The 21,838-nt window shown below is 52.1% G+C and overlaps 1 protein-coding gene across 2 annotated transcripts in view; it reads left to right on the top strand.

Annotated features, from left to right (window-relative positions):
- Stat1 (signal transducer and activator of transcription 1, 91kDa) overlaps positions 1–21,458 on the top strand; it is a 35,359-nt gene extending 13,901 nt beyond the window's left edge. Inside the window, exons 9-24 of one of the 2 annotated variants that reach the window (XM_005373296.2) lie at positions 2,231–2,389; positions 3,359–3,451; positions 4,919–4,978; positions 6,569–6,598; positions 6,686–6,779; positions 7,597–7,638; positions 8,713–8,796; positions 8,997–9,095; positions 10,041–10,176; positions 11,591–11,640; positions 12,191–12,285; positions 13,048–13,193; positions 14,638–14,823; positions 15,629–15,704; positions 16,590–16,689; positions 19,903–21,458. In XM_005373296.2, coding sequence (XP_005373353.1) covers positions 2,231–2,389; positions 3,359–3,451; positions 4,919–4,978; positions 6,569–6,598; positions 6,686–6,779; positions 7,597–7,638; positions 8,713–8,796; positions 8,997–9,095; positions 10,041–10,176; positions 11,591–11,640; positions 12,191–12,285; positions 13,048–13,193; positions 14,638–14,823; positions 15,629–15,704; positions 16,590–16,689; positions 19,903–19,917 — 1,465 coding nt within the window. In that variant the 3' untranslated portion in view covers positions 19,918–21,458. Of the gene's footprint in view, positions 1–2,230; positions 2,390–3,358; positions 3,452–4,918; positions 4,979–6,568; positions 6,599–6,685; positions 6,780–7,596; positions 7,639–8,712; positions 8,797–8,996; positions 9,096–10,040; positions 10,177–11,590; positions 11,641–12,190; positions 12,286–13,047; positions 13,194–14,637; positions 14,824–15,628; positions 15,705–16,589; positions 16,690–17,634; positions 18,274–19,902 lie in introns of those variants that run through there. The other variant, XM_005373297.2, reaches the window with a different exon arrangement.
- The last annotated feature ends 380 nt before the right edge of the window (positions 21,459–21,838 follow it).

Consider the following 21,838-nt stretch of genomic DNA (forward strand, 5'->3'; position numbering starts at 1 on the left):
GTGAGCATAGCTGCCTTCCCTGTGATACTGCAGCTGTTAGTGGAGCCAGGAGGGACCACAAGGGCAGGGAGAGCGTGGCTCCAAGGGGTGGTGGCCTGGGACAGTCGCTGAGTACCCAAGGACCAGGGCCCTAGAGGGGGTGTATTCATGGGGTTGCATCATTAATTTTTCAAAATCACAATTCAGGCACTTGTTTTCATTCCACAAGTTGCCTGTATGCACCCGTTTCTCTTGGGTTAGAGCAGAGTTTCCAGGCCCAGCTTGCTCTGGGACCTTGAGAGATTCTGACCCCTAAGGCACCCGTTATGGTTTGTGTCTGGATGTCCCCCCAAAGCCTCATGCGGTCATGGGATGGGCTTCTAGAGTTTATGATTGATCCATGGTCCAGTGATGGGATTATGGGTGTGAGTGCTGTACTCGCCCTGGGGCAGGTAGTCTGCATACAGTAGAAGGCAGGGGAAAGAGGCTGCTCTCTGCTGTTCCTCTCGTTTGCTCTTGTTGCTTTTGCTGTTTTCTGCTACCATGAACATTTGCCCTCTGCCATGTGCCACCCTGCCTTGGAGCCAGCTGAGTATGGACTGAAACCTCCACAAACTGTGAGCTGAATAAACCTTTCCTTCCTTCATTTTGGGCATCAGGTATTTTGTGTCAGCAACGAGAGAAAAGTAGCCAAGACAGCGCCCTTATCCCCCATTCCCCCATCAGCCCTCCAGATGGCTGGGAGCCCTGGGGCCTGAGTCACCACAGGCCACAGGCGCCTCTCCAGGGACAGCGCCCTCTCCTGTGCTATGTGAGCACCGTTTTCCGGGTTTCAGGGCTCTGGGCAGGATGTCCTGGCTCCCCGTGCTGCCACCCTACTGCTTGCTCTGGCATGAAAGCCTCTCTTAGTGCCAGGGGCTGGGACCAGGGAATCTCCCAAATGAAGCAGAGGGAGGAGACACGTTTACAGACGTCTGTGTCATCCTCCAGCCCATTGGGGTGGCCCTCCCACGGGTCTCCTGGCTCTGCAGCTCTGTCGCTGTTAATACCAGCTCTCGGGAAGGAAGAACGAAGTGACCACCAGGCTTCGCTGGGCCCATGGTTCTCTAGGCTGAGTGGAGCTGCAGTCTCTATTCTTTCCTCTCCTCTCCCTGCAGCGTCCCATGGCTGGCACCCAGGTCCCTGCCTTAGCATACAGCATCAGTGGCTCCCCATTGCCTCTCCCTTCACCTGAGGTGTCTGCTGCTTTTTCGCCTGTTTCTCTCTGCTCCTTGCTCTGCCCGTTTGAAATCCCAGGTATCTTAAAGGTCTGCTGAGCCTAGCACAGTGGCACACCCCTGTAATTCCAGCTACTTGAAAGGCTGAGGCAGGAGGATCACTGTCACAGTTCTTGACAGTAGCAGGGTGCAAAAGGATGAAAGATTACTAGAGTCAGTGTCCAGTCCACACTCCAAGGGGGCTCAAGGGCTGCCGTGAACCGAGACCCCTCAGTGTGAGAAAGTCTTAAATAACAGCCTTGACCTGAAGCCTCCATGGCCTTTTACTGACAGAACCAGGAAGCAAGGATCAAAGGAGAAAGAAGGGCATCCAGACAGGGACTCTGTGGGACAGGGAGCAGTGAGGATGGCCTGGTATGTGGTGGACTCTGGGACTCATTTAAATGATAAAAGGCTATGAGGAGGATGAGGGCTGAGCGTTCACTCTTCAGGCAGCAGGTTTTGATCCCAAGGACTTGCCGTCATTAATCTCAAACCATGCGCTCCGGAAGTTTTAGGCTTGTGGCTCTGTCTGTCGATCTCATACAGACCTGTGGCCAAAGTCCCCAGGGATCACAAGTTCAAGGCCAGTGGGGCAGCTAAGGGAGACCCTGTCTCAAAATAAATAAAAAGGGCTGGGAGTACGGCTTGATGTTGGGGTAACCCTGAGCTCAATCTTACGAAGGTCGGTGGCAGTCGCAGATGACCTGGGAGCCCCCGTAGAGCTCAGGAGTCTGCAGAGGCTTTTGATGCAGGCTGTAATCTTTTAGTGCATGTTGATCCTTTTTCTCCAAATAGCCGTGCTCCTTCAACCACAAGCCTCCCTCCCCGCTGGTCCCTGTAGCGTGGGTGCCACCCCTGTAGGGCATGCGTGAGTCGCCTGCCTGGTGGAAGGACGGCCTGGGTCCCTCCTGGGAGTGCATTAGTTCCCGTGACTCAGCCCGGCTGCTCTGGGACGGCTGCTCACGGAGACACCTGTGTCTCGCACCCCCCAGGTTCACTGTCATCGCGGAGAGTCTGCAGCAGGTGCGGCAGCAGCTCAAGAAGCTGGAGGAGCTGGAGCAGAAGTTCACCTACGAGCAGGACCCCATCACCAAGAGCAAGCAGGGGCTGTGGGACCGCACCGTGGCCCTGTTCCAGCAGCTCATCCAGAGGTGATGCCACGTTCCATGTGCATGTTTATTTATGGGCTTTGCGAGTTTTTAACGGTGCTTGATCCTTTCTGCCTTCCTTCTTATCTCAGTGGCCCCTTTTCCATTCTGCCTCCCGGTCTGGAGCTGTAATAACTTTTTCCTCCCTCTCTTCCCCCGACCCAGTCCGTGCTGAGACCTGTGGCAGGATGTTTGTCCTCTTTGTTCTGTGCTGTGGCGTGTCAAGCCCTCTTTTCTGAGCTTCTGGCAAGTAGCCCCACAGCCTGGCTCCCGCCTCTCCCTGCCAGCCTGGGGTGCCCTCCGCTGGACGAGGCACGCACTTGTTCACACTTGTTCTCTGCCTTCCAGACCTCACGGTTCATTGTTTGTCCCCCTCCCATTCTGCCTTTTGTTACCTCAGTGGTTACTGGGTCCTGTTACCTCTGTCATCCTTGACCCAAGACCCAAGCAGGGCCCAGCACTCTGCCTTATAAACGGCAGGCCGCCCCAAGCATAACGAGTAGGCAGAAGTCACTGCTCACTGAAGAGCAGAGTTTGGGTCCCAGGGGTCTTTCGTTTTGTATCTTGACACTAACAAGCCATGCAGAGAAGATCTTGTTTTCCTGTGCTGACTTCCAAACAAGAATGCCTATGTGCTGGATTTTGAGATAATTAAAGACCCTTGGTTGTATTTTTCGTGCAAATCTGACGGTTTGTGCAGATGTACAGAAGAACATAATTGAATCCAGGGTTTCACGGTAGGGTGATGTCACAGGTTGTTAGTGACTGGGTGTGCGCTGGGTGTAAAGTAGATGTGGAGATTTCTTCACTCACTGGTAAACGCCACTTTGTTTGTCCAGTTTGTCCGATTTTGAAACTTTTTCAGTCAGTGCTCTCTAATTCCATTTCTTCTTTAGGGAAAGTCATTTATTTTCTCACTGCCTCAACCCTGATGGAAATGCTAATTTGTCTGCATTCGCTGGGTCTTTGCAGCTCCTTTGTGGTGGAAAGACAGCCGTGCATGCCCACGCATCCACAGAGGCCTCTGGTCCTGAAGACCGGGGTACAGTTCACCGTAAAGCTGAGGTAATTTTTAAAAAAATGCAGCTGTGTACACTGCCCGTCACATAGCTTGCCCTTTTCATTTCCTCATACAAAACTATTATACAGGGGATTTAAGAGGAAATCCATTTTCAGTAGGGATTGTATTATGAATTCCTAGAATCTCCGAGATTCTTTTATAGAAGCACAACCGATATAAATGCAAATACACACATCTGTTTTCCCTCCAATGGCAGATGTATCACATGTGCATAGTATAAAGGAGCTCAGAATTGCGTACAGGGGTGTGACAGAGCGTAGAAGTTCCAATGGCCTCCCTGCTCCCAAAAGCAGGCTCATAACGAGAGCTTCGTGACCCCCTGTAAAGGAAGTAGGCTGTCTGGACATAGGTTATATCTGTGCGTGTTCCTAGTGACTGACTTCATGGCTTTCGTGAGATTTCCACAGTGTCTGTGATCCAAACATCCACGGGCCAGCACCACGGTGGCCTGGTGCTGGTCCTCCTACAGTGCTGTTCATGTCCACACAGATGTGCAGGGCACGTGCGTGTGGATGTATTCCTTACATGGACACACACACGAAATACATGACAGTTATTACTTCACTTTTGAAGATGAGGACTCTACATGAATCTTGTTCCGTAGTCGGCTTTTACCTTGGTGGTAGTTGTGTAGGTGTTTCCGGGTGAGAACATCCGGGCTCACTGTGTTCTGGTGAATGGCTGCAGTCCCTCATCTGCTTCTCTGGAGATGAGCACTGCACCTCAAGGCGAGGACTTGCCTCCAGGGTTGGCCGCATCCTTTCTCACTGGATGCAGTTGGTTCACGTCCACCTGCTCCTTCCCTGTTGGGCCTGAGCAGCACCACACGCTAGTGTCTGTGGAAGCTGAAACTTAGCGCTGCAGGAAGACTAAAGAGGGAATCCCATGCTGACCCAAGACCTGGGGCTCCTCCCACCTTCCAGCTAGCAGAGCAGCGGTGCCTGGGGTCCTAGGAGCCCAGCATCCCAGTTTCCACGCTTCCACACTGCCCCGCTGTTCAGGAGGGCAAGCCTCATCTTTCCAATTATGGGTAACAGCCTTGCTTTTCTCCCACTAGGACAGAAAAGTAGTTGTAAGTTCTACAACAAGTAATGTTTGTCGCTTTCCACCCATCTAAGGCCAGAAGTAGAACTTCTGACAGTGCTTTCTGTTGGCGAGGTTGTATAGGACACACCACACTCGCTGACCCTGGTAGGAACAAGTCGATGCTCAGTTCCACCAGAACTTCATGCTGCAGTTCTGCCCCAGCAGTCTCACAGCTAGGAACCCACAGGAGCATGGATTAAGAACAAAGCCAAGCAGACGGACAGCATGTCAGCGTCCTTGCTTGTAAGAACCAGGAACTAGGGGGGTGATGGTTTCCGTATATGTTCATAGAGGGATACTTGGCATATTAAATATGTTGTAGTAGATCATTTTTTTAAAGTAATAACTTTTATTTTTCTCTCCAGACTGTTGGTGAAGTTGCAAGAGCTGAATTACAATTTGAAAGTAAAAGTCTTGTTTGACAAGTAAGATCATTTTTATGTTACCTCTGGTAACATACCATTGAAATGCTCGTTTTTGGGTTGGGGCTATAGCTCAGTGGCATAAACACCTACTTGGCAAGCACAAGGTCGTGAGTTCGATCGCCGGTACCGCAAAAAAAAAAGAAATGCTGGTTTTGTTAATCAGATGTGAACTCCTGCGTTTGTGGTTGCTCAGCAGTGCCGTACCCTGGGAGGGAGGAAATTAGCCTTCCTGGGGACTAGGGGTGAGCCCAGGTCCTGGCCTGGCTGCCAGAGTCCACCGGGCCATCCCCAAGTGACCCAGCAGAAAGAAATGGCTCCCTCTCTGCACGTTGGCAGCTTCCCCTAGAGCTGTGGCTTTTTAGATGAAAATGAAGGAAAGGATGAGCGTCCAAGGGTGCAGCTGGACTTTGCACACCTGGGCCAGCTCCCGAGGAGAGGCCTGGCGCGAGCCCAGCGGTCGGTGAGGCTGTGCGGCGCAGCGGCCAGCTGCAGGGTGGGACTGTCACAGGTCCCTCCTGGGAGAGCGGCCCGTTCGCCGCACTCTGCTGTGGCCCAGCCCCTCTCTCTGTTCGTTGGTGCTCCTTTGTCTTTCCAGCCTCTTCCAGCTCTGGCCTTTCTCCTGTCTCTCTGTTCCTTTCACTGTAAACGCTGATGTTCACCAGAAGAATCGATCCACCTTACAGCTGTTCACAGCACGCTTCCCTGCTAGTTGCAGTAGGAAAGGAGGGTTGTTTCCTCCTGTGAGGGAGTAGTGACCTCTAACCCGTATCTAGGCCCTGGCGTGGCTGTGGTGTTGCTGTAACAAAGTACTGGAAACTGGGCACTTTATAATCAGCTCATTGTCGCGGTGCTGGGAAGTTCAGAGTGGGGAGGCAGCGTCTGTGCAGCGTCACGTCCTGTAGGGGGCGTCCTGTGGCCCGACAGGGTAGGAGTGGCAGCCAGAGCCAGCTGGGAGGGCCCGACTAGCTTCACAGTAATCTGCCTTGGAGCAGCCGGTGCAGCTTCACCAGACCTAAGCCATGCTTGTTGGGCAGCGTTCGTCCCTGTCACTGGTCAGCATGGCCACCCCGGGAACCAGGGAACCGGGCCTCTAGCACGTGGCCTCTAGGGGACAAACCGCAGCCAGGCCGCAGCCTGGCAGAGTGGTCCTTGGACCTGCACAAGGGCAAGACCTTTGTGATCTCAGCTTCCACTTCATCTTGTCCCTTCCCCTGAGTAACCGGGCTCCTGCGGCACTGTCACGAGAGCGCTGAGATAGCGGAGAGGAAAGTGCGGCCGGCGGGCCCCATGGAAGGTCCTGCGGGTTCTCTGGGGAACCTCGCACAAAACCGGGACTTCCCACAGCGTACACCTCACGGGGTCCTGGAGGGAAGGTTGGTGCAGGGTGAGAAACGTAACGTGTGACCCAGTCGATTTGTTTAACGAGACAAGTCGTGGTTAGTGTGGGAGGTTGAGGAAGAAGGGAATGAGGAACAGGCCAGCAAACCAGCGTCGTAGAATTTCTTTTTTTATCTTTCACTTACATATGTATATTCTATGTTTCTGTTGAAGCTAACTGCGAAGTTTAAATGCACTCTTTTGCTTTTGCAGGGACGTGAATGAGAGAAATACAGTAAAAGGGTAGGTGATGCACTTCGCACCCTGCTTTGCTACCTCTGTCGGTCTGTGAGCGTGAAGCCACTTCAGCACCTGTGTCTGATTGTGCAGGTTCCGGAAGTTCAACATCCTGGGCACACACACCAAAGTCATGAACATGGAGGAGTCCACCAACGGCAGCCTGGCGGCCGAGTTCCGACACTTGGTACGAGGCTGGTTGCCCTCTAGTGCAGCCGCGGGTCTGTCAGGACTTGTGGTGCTGGGTGGCTCTTGGCAGGGTGGAAGATGCCCCTTAGGCCTTCTAGACCGGCTGGTGGCCTCTCGTTGCTGCACTGGGGCACGCTAGCTCCCCTGCCTCATCCCAGGGCTGTCCACTCTGTCTTTTGCTCAGCTCACGCCCCTGTGTGAAATAGTGGCTGCAGGGATCCCAGTAAAACTGCTTCAGTAGCCTGCGTGGGCGTAAACTGTCTGCACCAGCCATGCCACGAGGCAGCTGTCACTGTGGTGCCCTGGAGTTTGCCCAAGGCTGCTCCCTCACTCCCTCCCGTCCTGCTCCTTCTCCTGCTGCTGGCCTCCAGCGGCCTGACTGTCCGGGAGACCCACCCACTGGATTTGCAGGCTGCGCTAAGTGGCACTTCCCCCTTCCTGCCTCCGTGGAGAGGGGCCCGGTGTCGGTGCCGAGCCTGAAGTGAGGTCGCGTGTACCGTGCTCCCTGGTGACTGTCTTGCAAGCCAGCGCACCTGGAGGCCTCAGCATGACCCTAGCTGGCCCCACGATGCCGGCTGGGAAGCTGGGGATGAGGTCCCCGCAGGGTGGGCCCCAGACCCTGACTGTCTGCCCCACCTGGCTGCAGTGCGAGGCACTCGGTTTGGAGAGCCACAGCCGGCCCTTCTGCCTCGTCCCACACTCGGGATCGTGTCAGGTCTTCTTTCTCCCTGGTCCTGAGAGTGGGCCGGGTTGTAGGAGTGAGTCTGAGTTGGCTGCTAGGATGTGGTTTACTAAGACAGTTTCCTGTTTTTTAGCAACTGAAAGAACAGAAGAACGCTGGCAACAGAACCAACGAGGTGAGGGCCCTGGGTCTCGTGGGCCGGCAGGTCCCGCGCGGGGGGCCGGCGAGTGTCTGTGGTAGTGGCAGAAACCCTCTGCTGCCTGCTTTCTGGCTGTTGGGCAGCCCAGAGGAGGGGCTGGTGGGCTTCTGCGTCTCGCACACCTTGTAGGTGGGGGGTTAGTCACAGGAAGTTTGCAGGATCTCGAGGCGCGGTCACTCTCCAGCAGAACAGAGCCCATCTGTGACCGCGTGCTGAGGACAGGGTGGCCCGGGCTCCTGCCGCTGGTCTTTTCAGTTACCTTGCCACATCCTGAGCCTATGGAGTTGCACTGTGAAGCATTTAACAGTGAACTGAGGGCAAAGGACAGAGGTATAGAATATGGGTTTGGAAGAGTTTTTTCCTCCGTCCCAGAGCATGCGTTCCTTTCCACCACAACCAGCAGAGGGCGCTGGAACAACGAGACAGACCTGCTGGTCTCGCAGGCCCGTCTTGCGCTGTAACTGCTGTGTGACCGCAGGTCTAGCAGCAGCACCTGTTGCGTTCTAAGTTGCCGTGATGCTTATGGGAAGCAGTTTGCATAAAGGCGGTTTGAAAACCATCCCTTTCTACCCAAAGCAAAGCGCTTCATGACCTGCCAGGCGTTCAGAGTCAGCGCTCCCTGTAGATAATCAGACCTGAAACGTATCTGCACCCGGAAACCTTAGGTTGTGTGCAAATCTGTTGGACGTTCCTGCTTCCCTAGCTGCGTTTCTTTGTCTGAACTGATAACCTTTGCTATAACTACAGACCTTTGGGCTGGGGATTTAGCTCAGCGGCAAAGCGCCTGCCTGGCAAGCGCAAGGTCGTGAGTTCGGTTCCCTGTACCAGAGAAAAACCCCCCCCAAAAAAAACAAAAACTACAGACCTTTTATCCCAGAGAAAACAGTGAGATGCTTGAAATAATTACATCTAGGATTGACTGTTAAGTAGCAGAATTTTCCAAGCTGTAGCTCTGTGGTCCAGGATCTCTGTGACTTGTTCATTTAGCTTTTGAAAGTCGCAGGATCTGTTCATGAATCGTTATGTTGTTTTCTTCTTCTCTTTTCTAAGGGTCCTCTCGTTGTTACTGAAGAGCTTCACTCTCTGAGCTTTGAAACCCAGCTGTGCCAGCCTGGCTTGGTCATTGACCTCGAGGTGAGGCTTCTGGGGTCCCTGGAGGAAGACTGTTTATGCTTACATCCCACTGTTACGTGTATTTCTATTTCTCAACTTTTGTTTTAGAGCTCCTTTTCTCAAGTATAACTGTATGCAGAATTTCGGTCAATCCCCCGCTTACCTCCGAGAGTACGCAGTTGTCTGGGTAGGATGATCTCAAGGCCTTTGTCACCTTGCAGACGACCTCGCTGCCTGTCGTGGTGATCTCCAATGTCAGCCAGCTCCCCAGCGGCTGGGCCTCCATCCTGTGGTACAACATGCTGGTGACGGAACCCAGGGTATGGACGCTCAAGTACTTTCCTGTGGGGGCGGGGGTTCTAGCTGCGTCTCCAGAGCACCAGCAGCAGTCGGATGTTGAGAGAGAAGTGACTGGCTCCTGTGAGGTTGCTGCCAATCTTGAGTGACCATGGGAAAGTGACGCTCATATGTGTGCCAGGGGTGAGGAGAATGATCTTACCTCTGCTGTCACTATCCTTAAATGTGCGTATCTAAAAAGCAAGCCGCATTCTTAGAGCGTGGCTGCTCGCCGCTGCTGAATTCCAGCTGGTTCTCATTATGCAGAGAGCTCTTGTTCTCAGAGTCACCAGGGGCCCTGAAGGATTGCTTCCAGGAGAAATGCAAGGTTAGGTTCCTGGGCGACTGGTCCCTCCATCTTTGCCCACCTATCACCCGTAGCTTGTGTGTGTGTTTCTAATACATGTGCTGTTGTTCACTTTGACCTGACGGCCCATAGCACCCTAGCTCAGGAGCTGAATGAAGCGTAGCTGAGATGCACCTTTTCCCACAAAGCGTAGCATGGCTCTCTTGTGCCTGGGCTCTCACACAGTGCTTCAGCACTGTGCTGGGTACCATGTTAAACAATGAAACCACCAAGAAAATGCATCGCTCTACAGACGTGCACAAAGCGCGCTAGTTTGCAGTCCGAGTACCAGAACAAGGAGCTCTAGCATTGAGTCGTCCCATTTCAGTGAGAAGCGAAACTGTCGCGTGGCTCCGTTTGTGTGTCACCCCCTGTATAAGATCACGGCTTCAGTGGCCACAGAGGTACCATGGCTGTTGACTTTGTAGTCACACGTAAGTGTGAACAAATCCACATGTGCAAATCTGTGAATAGTGCAAATTCTCTTTCTCGATTGTGTGAGTGTCACATGAAGTGGACGTGCGCTTGGGGGTGGGTCCGGGACTTCCTGGTGACCCCTGGCTCTCGCGTGTTTTCTCCCTAGAACCTGTCCTTCTTCCTGAACCCGCCGTGCGCACGATGGGCTCAGCTTTCGGAGGTGCTGAGTTGGCAGTTTTCATCCGTCACCAAGAGGGGCCTCAACGGAGACCAGCTGACCATGCTGGGAGAGAAACTCCTGGGTATGAGAGGAGCTTCTGCGCCTATAAAAATCAGAACCCAGAAGACTCTCTGCTTGCCCTCTCAGCTCTGTTTGTTCTCTGTTTTGGGTGGGGCCCAGGAGTATTAAAAGCCAGCTACCACTTCTCCTGGCTAAATGAGAAGCAGACCCTATGTTGGAAAGAAAGAGACCTGAGGAGAGGCCTCCCTGACCTCTTCTTTGTCATTTCCGGCTAGCATTTCTGAAGAGGGACCCTGAGGGAAAGTTTCTTGGATTTTATAAAATCCATTTTCTGTGGAGGAAATGAGTTCTTCATGAGAAAGATGAGGTCTTATTGTCCTTGGGGAGAAAACAGAAAAAGTCCCCGACATGAGGATGAGGTCTTTGTCTCACAGACCCAGGCTTTCCTCAGGCGGACCCCGTGGGGGGCACTGTCCACGCAGGGAACGCCCGCTGACCCGCCGCCTGGCCCGTTACACAGTCGAGGCACAGCAGGTCATTGCCTGCCGGGGCCGAAGGCCAGTGGTCACCGCGTCTTACGTGCTAAACGTACCTGAGACTCGTCCATGTTGAAGTCAGTTGGAATGAATGGGCAAATCTGAATCATTCCTTAAAAATGCACAGGCCGCTGTCGCCCAGGTTTATTACAACGTCTAAGATCCCCTGCCTCCCTGTCCTCACCTGCGGAGTCAGGAGGGGATCTGCTCGGCCTGTCATGGCTCCTCGGGGTTCTCTGGGGAGGGCTGTGTGCTTGTGCCTGGCTGTGGGGGGCTCGCTCGCTTGCTGAGGATGTTGGCTGAGGGTGGCCGCAGCCTCCGCAAGCTTGTGTGCCGTTTGGAGGACTGCGGGACACATGGAGCGATCCTCTGAAATGCGCTGGCGAACTCAAGTGTCCGTTCACTTGATCACCCAGGCGTGATCTTGGTCTTAGTCTGAACTTTAAAAAAAAAAGTCTGTGGTGTCTTTGGAAGAGTGGACCCCACAGGAGTAAGGAGCGGGAGAGCGGGCTGGCGCTTTGGGGCCCCGAGCGGCACCCTTGGGGGTGCCGGGGAGGCGCAGGTTCACCCCCAGCCAGTGTCAGCAGGCAGGCGAGGGTGCGAGAGGAGGACTTAAGAGATTGCTTATCTCTGCCGAGGACGATGGTGAGGCTCTGCAGTGTCCCTGCTCTCGCTGAAATCCCTCATGGTCGTGGTGCCCTGGAGTCTGCCGTCCATTCCTTGTGCCATGAAAGTAAAACCAGTGTGCACGCTCTGTAGACTATTTTAATCAGGGCCTTTTGTCGCGTATTTGATCATTGCTAAATCAGCCGCATACACAGGGTCTTCCTTTCTCGGATAGGAGTCTCCTTCTCTTGAGAGCAAACACAGGAGCTGTCAGTCCACAAAAGCATCAGAGTGCCTGCTGCTTGCTAACAGAGCATACTTGTGTTTGCCTAGGTCCAAATGCTGCCCAAGATGGTCTCATCCCCTGGACTAGATTTTGTAAGGTGGGTCCTGCCCAGGGATGGGAACCTCTGAGCTCTTTTGCTGTCCAGCGTTGGGGCTCCTGCAGGTCTCCTCTGGCCGTGGCAGAGAGCTGCTTGCTTGTTTTGGCCTGGCCTTCTCTCGCCCTCAGAGCCTGAGGGCCAGCTGTTTTCTTTCCTTCACACCGAAGTTGGGTCTGCAGGCCAGAGGCCAGCAGGAAGCACCTGCCGGCTGATAACATTCTTTCCCTTGCCATCCCCGGCCCCCCTTGTCCAGCGGCGCTTGGCCTTGTCCGTGTGAACCTCGCGCTCTGCCTGACCAGAGGGGCGAGGGTGGGGGCTCTGCAGTGCTTCTCAGCGCTGGGTCACCCTGAGGCGTGCCCTGGCTGCCGCTGCTGTTTGGAGAGGGAAGCAAGGCCTGGCTCAGGGGATCGGTGGAGGACCTGGGCCGGTCTGCTGCTGTGCGCTGGAGACTTCTGTCTGTGACTGTGGGGCGCTTTGCAAGTGAAACTGCAGTAAGGGGGGCGGGTAGGAGAAGTCGCTATCCCTAATGTGCGCATTTGTGTATTTTCAGGAAAATATTAATGATAAAAATTTTTCCTTCTGGCTTTGGATCGAAAGCATCTTAGAACTCATTAAGAAACACCTGCTGTCTCTCTGGAATGATGGGTAAGAGCAAGAGCCACTGACGATTGCATTTCTGGAGCATTTTTGGTGCCATCCCTTGCTGCAGAGCCCAGACAGAGCCTGCATGGGTGTCATCGTTTGGCAGAATTTACGTCCCTTTCCTGAGGTGCCCATGTACAGGGGTCAGGCTTCCATCCCAGCACGTCAGATTAAACTCATACTTCCTTATATATGTGTGCATTATTTATAAAGATGAACTTGAAAAGCAAGTTCTGGGTGCCACTCATGGATTGATTCAACAGAAATTTCTTGAGCACCTACTATAGTGCCCCTAAGAAATGGAGCAAAAGCCCTTTCAGCCTGGTAAATTGTGCCTAGCTCATTTTCCTGATCAGCTCATATTTAAGCAGAGGCTTTAAATTGACCAGAAATGCTGCAGTATGAAAATAGATGGTCTGAGTTTTGGGATTCAGTGTAAGAAATGCACAGACATGGCCTGTAAGGTCATCGGGTGACAGCACAGGGCCTGAGAATGCTGCCTGCTTTTCCTGAGCACCTGTCCCGTCCCGTGGACCCCATGCTCGTGTAGCGTGTGTGTGTATGTGTGTGTGTGTGTGTGTGTGTGTGTGTGTGTGTATGTGTTTTCTTAACTTTAGCATATTCATGCATTAGTAAAAGGCTTCCTTAAGTGCCGATGAAATGTGTTTTAAGATAGTCTGTAGGTCCTTATCTTGTGTCTGTGCTGAGCCCCCTGGACTGTGAGAGAACACGGGCCCCCAAATCCCGCTTCCTGTCCCCGCGCAGGTGCATCATGGGCTTCATCAGCAAGGAGCGGGAGCGGGCCCTGCTCAAGGACCAGCAGCCGGGCACCTTCCTGCTGCGCTTCAGCGAGAGCTCCCGCGAAGGCGCCATCACCTTCACCTGGATGGAGCGGTCCCAGAACGGGGGCGGTGAGTGGCGGCCCCCACACGTGCGGCCCTCCCACTCGGGGCAGATTGGCCCTCACTGAGAGCACCGGGAGCTTTGGTCACGAGATCGCAGGTCCCATCCTTGCCCCAGCTGAGCCCCCAGGAAGGGCTCTGGAAAGCATAGGGATATTGGCGAGTCGCTGCCTGGAGCGCGTTGTGGAAACAGTGGCTTTAAAAGACAAAGCCCCCGTCTTTCCTTTCTGTCCGCCCTGTTATCTGCGGATCAAGGATGTGAGTCAGTGTCCTTGTAGATCTTGGACAGGGTCCTGCTTCGCACAGTGCCAGGGCCCAGCCTCCCCTAGGTGATTCCAGCGAGAGGGCACCGCCGAGGGCTCCTCTGCCAGCACTGTCAGTCGGGGCTGTGGGGACGGCTGCAGCCCCGGCTGTGCTTCAGAGCAGCCGCAAGTTTCTGGTGTTGTATTTCTGTGTAAGCAAACGAGTCCGTGGCTGACAGACCTCACAGACCTCGCCGTGGTACAGCGCAGATGAGGAAGTGGTTGTGGCGAGCTGAGTGCTTTGCAGTTTGTAGTTTGCTTAGAGCTGGAGGAGAAATTGTAGTTTGCTTAGAGCTGAAGGAGAAATTGATGGGTCCCAAGACTTATCTTTTCAGGAGGGAGATGCAAAAGGGTGGGGTGCGTTCTTGTTGTTTGTTTCTTCTTCTGATGAAAAAGCAGGACGGCGGGGTCAGAGCCTGGGACAGGCAGTCGCTGTGGAGCCTGCCCAGTTCCCCCTTTCCCTGGAAGGCCATTTCCTGAGCCCGCTGAGAGATGGAGTTAGCAGCCAAAGAGAGGCAAGCCTTGGCAGCCAGGAGAGTTAAGCGGCGGGGCAGCAGCTCCAAAGACGGGGCACATGTGTGGCCAGCAGTTGTCGTGCGCTCCGGAGCCGGAGATGCTGGGTCCCTTCAGGGGCAGCTCTGGATTAGGTCTGCAATGAGAACAGGAGGGAATTAAGCTTTGGCATTTGACATCAAGGGTTAGAGGGAAAAGTAGGATGTGAATTTCCTTGTTTCAAAAGTTGTTTTCTGTATTTAACCATCATTTTAATAAAAAAAAAAAAGATGTTCAACATGAAAAGAAAAACAGAAAATGAGTTTGTCTTTTAGTCACTCTGGTTTGAGTGGTGATGAGTGATTTATCTGCTTGGGGCAGCATTCTGGTGAAGATGCAGGCATTTCAGGGATCCAACACACCACTTTTGGCCAGATTTGTAAATCTTGAGTAAAAAATGGCAAGTGCAGTGTTGGCGAGAGTAGAGGCTGCCTTTGCTTCACCTCCTTTTATGGCAGGATTGGAATTAGAAATAAAGCAGTCTGCCCTACATCAGTCCTCCACACGGGCTCCTGGAATCCCTAACTTCTGTGGGGTGTCGGCCCCTGCCTGTGTCTGAGGCCGTTCTGTGGGACTCACCCAGCTTTTCCTGTGTGCAGAACCTGAGTTCCACGCCGTTGAACCCTACACCAAGAAAGAGCTTTCTGCCGTTACTTTCCCCGACATCATCCGCAATTACAAAGTCATGGCTGCGGAGAACATTCCAGAGAACCCCCTCAAGTATCTCTACCCAAACGTTGACAAAGACCACGCGTTTGGAAAGTACTACTCCAGGCCGAAGGAGGGTGAGTGGGGAGCCGGCCGTGGCCCTCCAGGGGGCGGACACGGGGTCCTCTGCTGGGGTGGTGACACAGGCTCACTTGGCTGTTAACCTGCCCCAGGCTTCTCAGCCAGGGGTCAGTGCCAAAATGAAGCCTAACTCACACGTTAGGAGCTTGGACAGTCCACTTCTGCTCTTACTGCGTTTCCACCTTTTCCCCGTGAAGAGGGTAAAGGTGAAGAACCACAGCCGCGCAGTGTCTGCCAGGTAGCTCTTGTTAAAACAGGAGGCGGAGGTCCAGGGGAAGGGAGCCCCGTGCTATTTGGCACTGTCAGTGATTATTACAGGAGGAGCTTCATCCTAGGATGTGAGTCTTGCGCTTCTGGCTCGTCCCTGAGCTGCAGTTCAAGTTCAGCTTAGAACCACTGGCCCTGGAACACACCAACACCAGTGCAGCCAACTGCTTTTCACGTCAAAGCCTCACTAGGAGGATGGCGATGCTGGCGTGGAGACACCCTCGGCTTACGCTGTGTGTCGGCATCAGCTGCAGCAGAGAGCGCTTCGCGTGCGTGGGCTCCGCGTTCTTGAGGAACCACAGCCTGGGCAGAAGCGTCCAGCAGGACTCCTGCTGTAGCCACCCTTTCTCCCCTCCTGGCTTCTGCATTCCCACAGGGACTTCAGGGCTCCCAGGCAGAGAGTGGGGTCAGCACCTCTGCAGGGTTGCAAGGCTCTTAAGTTGTCAAGGACAACGTAGAACCTTCATTCCCCAGTGTGTCGATTTGTTCCGTGTGGCGTCTGCTAATGGAATGTGTACATCTGCTTCCTTCCAGCACCGGAGCCGATGGAGCTTGACGGCCCCAAGGGAACTGGATACATCAAGACTGAGTTGATTTCTGTGTCTGAAGTGTAAGTGAGCGCAGAAGAGTGGCATGTTCAGAACCTCCAGCCGGCCTCTCCTGGCTGGGGCCTCTCAATTGTATTTTGCTTTGCATTTTGCGTTTCCATTGTAACTGCTCTGCCATCACAGTTGGACTTCCTGGAAAGAGCCCAATTAGGATCCTGGTGTCATTGCCTGCCAGCATTTTACTGCCTTTAAAAAGCAAAACGCAGATCACAACAAATAGCTACAGTTGTATTGTAAGGTATATACATTCTCCCCAAACTGAAACTTGGAAAAAGTAAAAATAAAATAAACTGTTTTTCAGTGGGAAAGTAGTTCTTTTCAATTGAAGAAAGGCCAAATAATGATTGAGATCCATTTTCTCCACTTGCTTTTATTTTGTCGTTTCATTTCATAAAAGGTAGAAAGAGTTTTGGGAAGTCATTGTCAGTTATTTGGCCCGCAGCACTGTCTTGGGGTGAATGGATGTAGCCTTCATGTAAAAACCCTCTGTGGATCCGATTTATCTGCATACAGACCTCAAGGTAGGGATGAGGGACTCCTTGGGCACTTCTCAGGTGCCGCTGTGTTCAGGGGAAGCCACGAGACACTGTTGTCCCAGGAGGTTGCCGCACACACTCACATGAGGCATCACCAGGCAGAAGCGCACAGGTCCCTCTGGCTCTTGTTCCACACTCCCAGAGTCCCGCACACTCCCAAGGGGCCGGGCTGGGGACATTAACCTCCCACCCACGATCTCTACTCTGACAGATGCATTTTATAAGTGTATTGACTTTCCCCCGGTCAAAGTGCAAAGCAGTCAGTCCCAGAGAGGATAAAACTACCTGAATCTGCACCCTGCTTTCATAACACGAGTGTTAACACTCCCCTCTTCTCTCTCCCCATTCCAGCCACCCTTCTAGACTTCAGACCACAGACCAACTGCTCCCCATGTCTCCTGAGGAGTTTGACGAAGTGTCTATGATACTCCCTGTGGAATTTGACAGCGTGGTGAGTACAGCAGCAGGAGTGTCCCACCCTCTGTGACCGATGTCCCCTGAGGCCAGGCAGACCGTGTGCCCGCACATGGGTGCCAGGAGGAGCTCTGGCAAAGCCGTGGAAAGGGCATTTGTTAGGTGAGCCAGGACCAGTTGGAGCCTGCTGTTACAGCAGCCTGTATCCCTGCAGAATATTGGTGACATGTCAGAGATTTAGCCCCCCACCCCCTTGAAGTAGAAAGTTCTGTCCATGTCGGAATGTCACACGTTAAGGGATGGATATTTTTCTGAGAAGACGTTGTTCTCCTTCACCTCCTTTTGGGGAGTAGTGCTCAGTGGCTACTCAATTATGCTTAGCAGCAGTGAAATGCTTTCATGTGCGCTACATATATATATCTTTTATTTATATTGAGAGCGAGTTTGGGTACCCGCTCCTGAACCAATGAAGGGCTTCTCCGGAATACACAGTTCAGGGAGCGAAAGAGTCAACAAGCTTCATGGTAGAAATAGGAACCTGGTTGTTTGCAAAGGAGAAATCTCCCTTTGGGGGAATGTTTTTCAGTATATCAGATAGAACTGTTTGCCTTTCATCCTGAAATCCTTCCTCTCCAAGATTGTGTTTGGTAGGCTGGAGTTTTGCTGATGCTGTTTAATTTTAAGCCCTTTTCCACACGGAGCCATTCCAGTTCATTTTTTAAAGTTTGTTTAATGCTTTAGAAAAAATCCACTCATTCATGGCCTTTTATACCTGGTGCCTGGCAAAAGTAAGTGCACAGTAATGAACGCGGAAGTCAGGGCTGGAGGGGAGAGGGGGGGTGAGGGTGTCTCCACAGTCTTCACAAACCCAGGGCTGTTACTTGTGCATACAGGGACTGTGTGTGTGGCCTCTGTAATCCCTGCTCAGATTCAGTTCCCCCAGCTTAACTTTGTCTCCATCCCCTTTCCTCACCTTATGAAGTCCAGGCTAAAACCTGTGGAGATCCTGCTTTCTTACGCTGGCTGATTATTGAGGATGAAAAAAGGTCACTTAGAGAAGTGCCTAGCGAGGGTGGCGGCAGAGTGGCTCCAGTCTGATGGCAAAATGCACCTTTTATCTGTGCATGGCTGCATACCAACGCTGCTATAAAAAGTGCTTTGTAAGCCCAGTACTAAAACACGGAATAAATGTGAAGTCCAATTCAGAAAACATAAGATAATACGAATGGGACAAAAACAAAGGGTGAACTTCTTTTACGTCGCCCTCCTTCTCCTGAGCAAGTTATATCCGCACCACCACTGCCGCCATTGATTGACAGGGCACTTGATGTGCCCACGAACAGCCAGATTTGGCTTCATTCAGAACTCCCCTGCGGAAGCGTCTGTGTCCTGTTGGCTCTTTCATTCTCTTCTGAAGAGGGCGCAGTGCAGCCTCGGTGAGAGGCCTGTGAGTGGGATTTCACAGGCAGAGGCCCAGCGCTGTTGTCGCTGTCCACCCTGCGACCTTGAGAAAAGAGGGATTAGCTCCCTCCCTCGGTGCACGCAGGGGCACTGCTTTCTGCGTCTTGGGAGGGTGCTGGGAGAACAATGTAAATACCGGAAGTAAAGGGCAGGAAATGGGCTCGTGGTCCTCAGGTGTCCTCTGTAGTCATCCCATTGCATTCCAAGTGATTTCGTGCTTTTATTTATAAAGTAAATCTCTCTGTCCCTCTCTCTCTGCCTCTGTCCCTGTCCCTCTGTTGGATATGTGCGCACACACACAGGTGGAGTCTCCAGGTAAACCCATAAAGACCTAAAGCTGAAAGAGGCCATAACACAGGAACTGTCCTAGTTAGATAAAATAAAAACTGGATTGGTCTCTAGGTTGGGTTGACGCTCCCCATCCCCTGGGGGCTGCTCTGATCCCGACCTTGTGACTTTGTTCAGCACCTACTCCTTCAGCCCTCCCTTGGGCTGAGTGCCAGAGGCAGAGGCAGCTGCTGGGAGCTGGTGATTCTCCCCAAGTCTGGAGGTTGCAGCTCTGGGCAAAGGTGGCACCAGTCAGCCTTGGTAGCAAGAGGACCACGGGCTGCCCAGGAAGCTGTTTGGGAGGGCAGAACGTCGGTGTTCCGTGCAGCGTGACTTCACTGTCTGTTTAGTCCAGATTTCCGGTCCAATAGACTTTCCCTCTGGCCCACAGCAGAGCCAGGCTACTCTCTGAGAGCCCTTTGGGCAGAGCTCAGAGTAACAGGAGCACAGCGCTGCCTGCTAGGGACTGGCAGCCCACTGAGTAGACGCGGACCTTGAGGTTTCGAGAGGTTCGGTAGCATCTTGTCACAGTGACAGGGTTTGAATCTAGGCTCTCTTCTCTTTCTCCGCGCTTAAAGTCCACCAGCCCAACCCCAAGTCTGTGCAGTGGACGAGGCTGCAGCACAGCGGCAGCCTGCATTGTGCCTTTGGACCCCCGTGTGCCGAGCACCGCTGAGCCCTGGGGACTTGGAGACGTGTCCAAGGTGACGGTCTCATGCCCAGCAGCGGCTCGGTCTCCCCGCGCCCGTCACCGGGGCTGGAGCACGCTTCCCTAGAGAACTGCTCTGTGCGTTGTCTTACGTTCAGTGGTGTCCCTGGCCTCTGCCTACTTGACAGACATCAGCAGCACCCCCGACACTAAGTCCCAACAAACAGCAACATCTGATGTCACGGGGGACGGAGTCAGCCCTAACTGAGAACCTCTGGTCTGGGGAAAGATGGGCCTCAAGTGGCCGTATCCAGGGCAGCTGGGCGGAGGCACTGTGGGCAGGTGGAGGGGACTTAGTGTTTCTGCTTCCCGGGCTCAGATCCAAAGTACATTTGTTTATTTGTGCTACTGAATGACCTTTAAGGAAAAGTCATCATTTCCCCCTCATTCCTCTCCTCCGGCGTATAGGTCAGCATTTCTCCACCCTTGTTTTACACAAGCAGATTTGTCACATTGCTCTGTCCCCAGACTTGCAAAACAGCAGAAAGCTTTCTGCCGTCTGGATGGATTCACAGAGCTAATCCAGCCGGCTATAGAGGAATAATCCTCCCGCTTAGGTGATATAAAAGGTCTTGATTACTCCAGGAAAATGGACAGGATGTGCTGAGGGCCCTCTAACCACGGTGGTAATTTGCTTGCCGTGGGAAGTATCTTCCTGCTGTCCTAGTCTAGAGTGGACAGTAATGTGCAATATGTGAATCTGCATGTCACCGGATCAGTGTAATGAACTTAACCACATTTTATCTTTTACAGATGCATGCGGTCTAGAGCATGAATTTTTCTCATCTCCTCTGGCGACATTTTTCCTTCCAATGTGCGATCTCCTCACGCTCCTCTGTCCCTTCACGTCCTGTATTTCTAGGGAAATGAAAGAAAAGACAAGAAATCGCAACCTGTGGTTGCAAGTGAATATGACTCTAACCCAAAAGCATGCTCTTCCTGAGACCGTCATGTCGTCTGATTGACGGTGACACCAAAAGACTCTCCACAGAGTGGATTTGCAAAAACATCCAGGGACCCCGAAACCTCACACCTTGAATGAGAGTCCTTGGGGAAAGGTGAGAAGTTCAGCAGCATCTGCAGATGCTGTGCAGTCCGTGCCTGAGCGTTCCACTCGCCGGACAGATACACGGTGAGGTAGGGAGCTTGATGTAGGAATGGCGCTTTCTTCTCTGGACGATTGTATGCGTTCTTTCTGCTTTAAGTATGGGTAGAAGTTCTGCACTGTTTTATCTGTGGAATAGTTCCAAGCCAGTTACATGGTATATTAACACCTTATCAGAGGTACCAGTCTCCCATCTGGGTAGGAGACAGTGAAAACTAAAGACACATTCTGTCTTAAAGAAAATTACCTTGTGTTAGTTCCGGCTCATATTCCTGGCTAACAGCAGTAGAAGGGAGTTCGTGCATTTTCCACATTCATGAATAGTGTGTTCTGCTTTACTGTGCCTAATTAGCAACATCTCCCTTGAGGAAGATCTCCTTTCTGAACAACTGAAATTATTTACAGGTGTAGATAAACCCAGACATTTAAGTCATGTTTCTTAAGTGGATTAATGTGTCTTTATTGTTATTAGCCGGTAATCTCTTAGCCTCACAGTTTCGAATGGAGTAGGGAAAGTAGTAACTGACGACTTGAATCGCTAACCAGTGATAATGTAAGAATCCAAGTAACCAAAACTCGTGTCCTATGTACCTGCACTGAGAACTGCGTGTTCTTCCCTGATGAGTGTGTTTTTCTGACATTCTCACTTGCGGATGGCTCCATGATCTGTCCTGCGCTGTTTCCACCCCTTGCTGACTGGGTAGTGGTTTGTGGATTCTCCGTGTGCAGTTTTCCTTCCTTTCTTCCTCACCTCTGACACCCAGTGGTTCCAGGTTTTATTGAGAGGGATGTGCTGACAACTAAAAGCACACCTCATGTCTCCATCGTCACCCCCATACCTGCAGTGTTGTACACGTGCTTCATTTTTCTTGGATGGAGATAAAGTTTTCTTGAAATTCGTTTTACAAGTGGAGCTCACGTATACATACTGCATTAAACATAATCTGAGCACGGTCTGGTGCTGCACACACACCGACGCTGCCTCTGTTTTTACCTAAGGTAGCATGAACCTGGCTGGGTTTCGGTTCACTTCGTAAATGGAAATAAGAAATAAGATGTCATTTTAAGAAATACTTTTTTAATTGCTGGGATTTAACCATTTGCCATATTTTTGTTCTGTGAGTATGTTATTGGCATGCTTTTATTGCCAGAGACTTGGTTTACTTTTAAGAAGTATTAAAATTCTAATGTTAGTCTCTCGTGAGCATTTAGTGTAAAGATTTTTAAAGTTGCTGGCCTTATGAGTTGGTTTAATATTTACTTTTCTTACATATCAGTCCTTATTTTAAAATAAGGTTAATACTAGTGTCTTCCTCCTTGTCGCTCTTATTTACCTTGCTTCTAATCAGAATTGTGGCAGGTTGAGAGGCCAATGGGGGATGAGCTTGTATTCTTGTATAACTGACCATTGTATGAATCGCTGACCCGATCCTGGCTGAAGGGAAGTTGGCATTTTGACAACGCCTGGCATGGTGCTTATGTTGCACTGATGGGTTTGAAAGATGTTCTAGGTCATTTTTCTTTCTGGTGGTAAAAGCCCACTCACTGAGTATTCTGTCATCTGATTAAAACCTTGCTGCTTTT

The sequence above is a fragment of the Chinchilla lanigera genome, unplaced genomic scaffold, assembly GCF_000276665.1.
Source record: "Chinchilla lanigera isolate Chin_1 unplaced genomic scaffold, ChiLan1.0 scaffold00002, whole genome shotgun sequence".
NCBI lineage: Eukaryota > Metazoa > Chordata > Mammalia > Rodentia > Chinchillidae > Chinchilla > Chinchilla lanigera.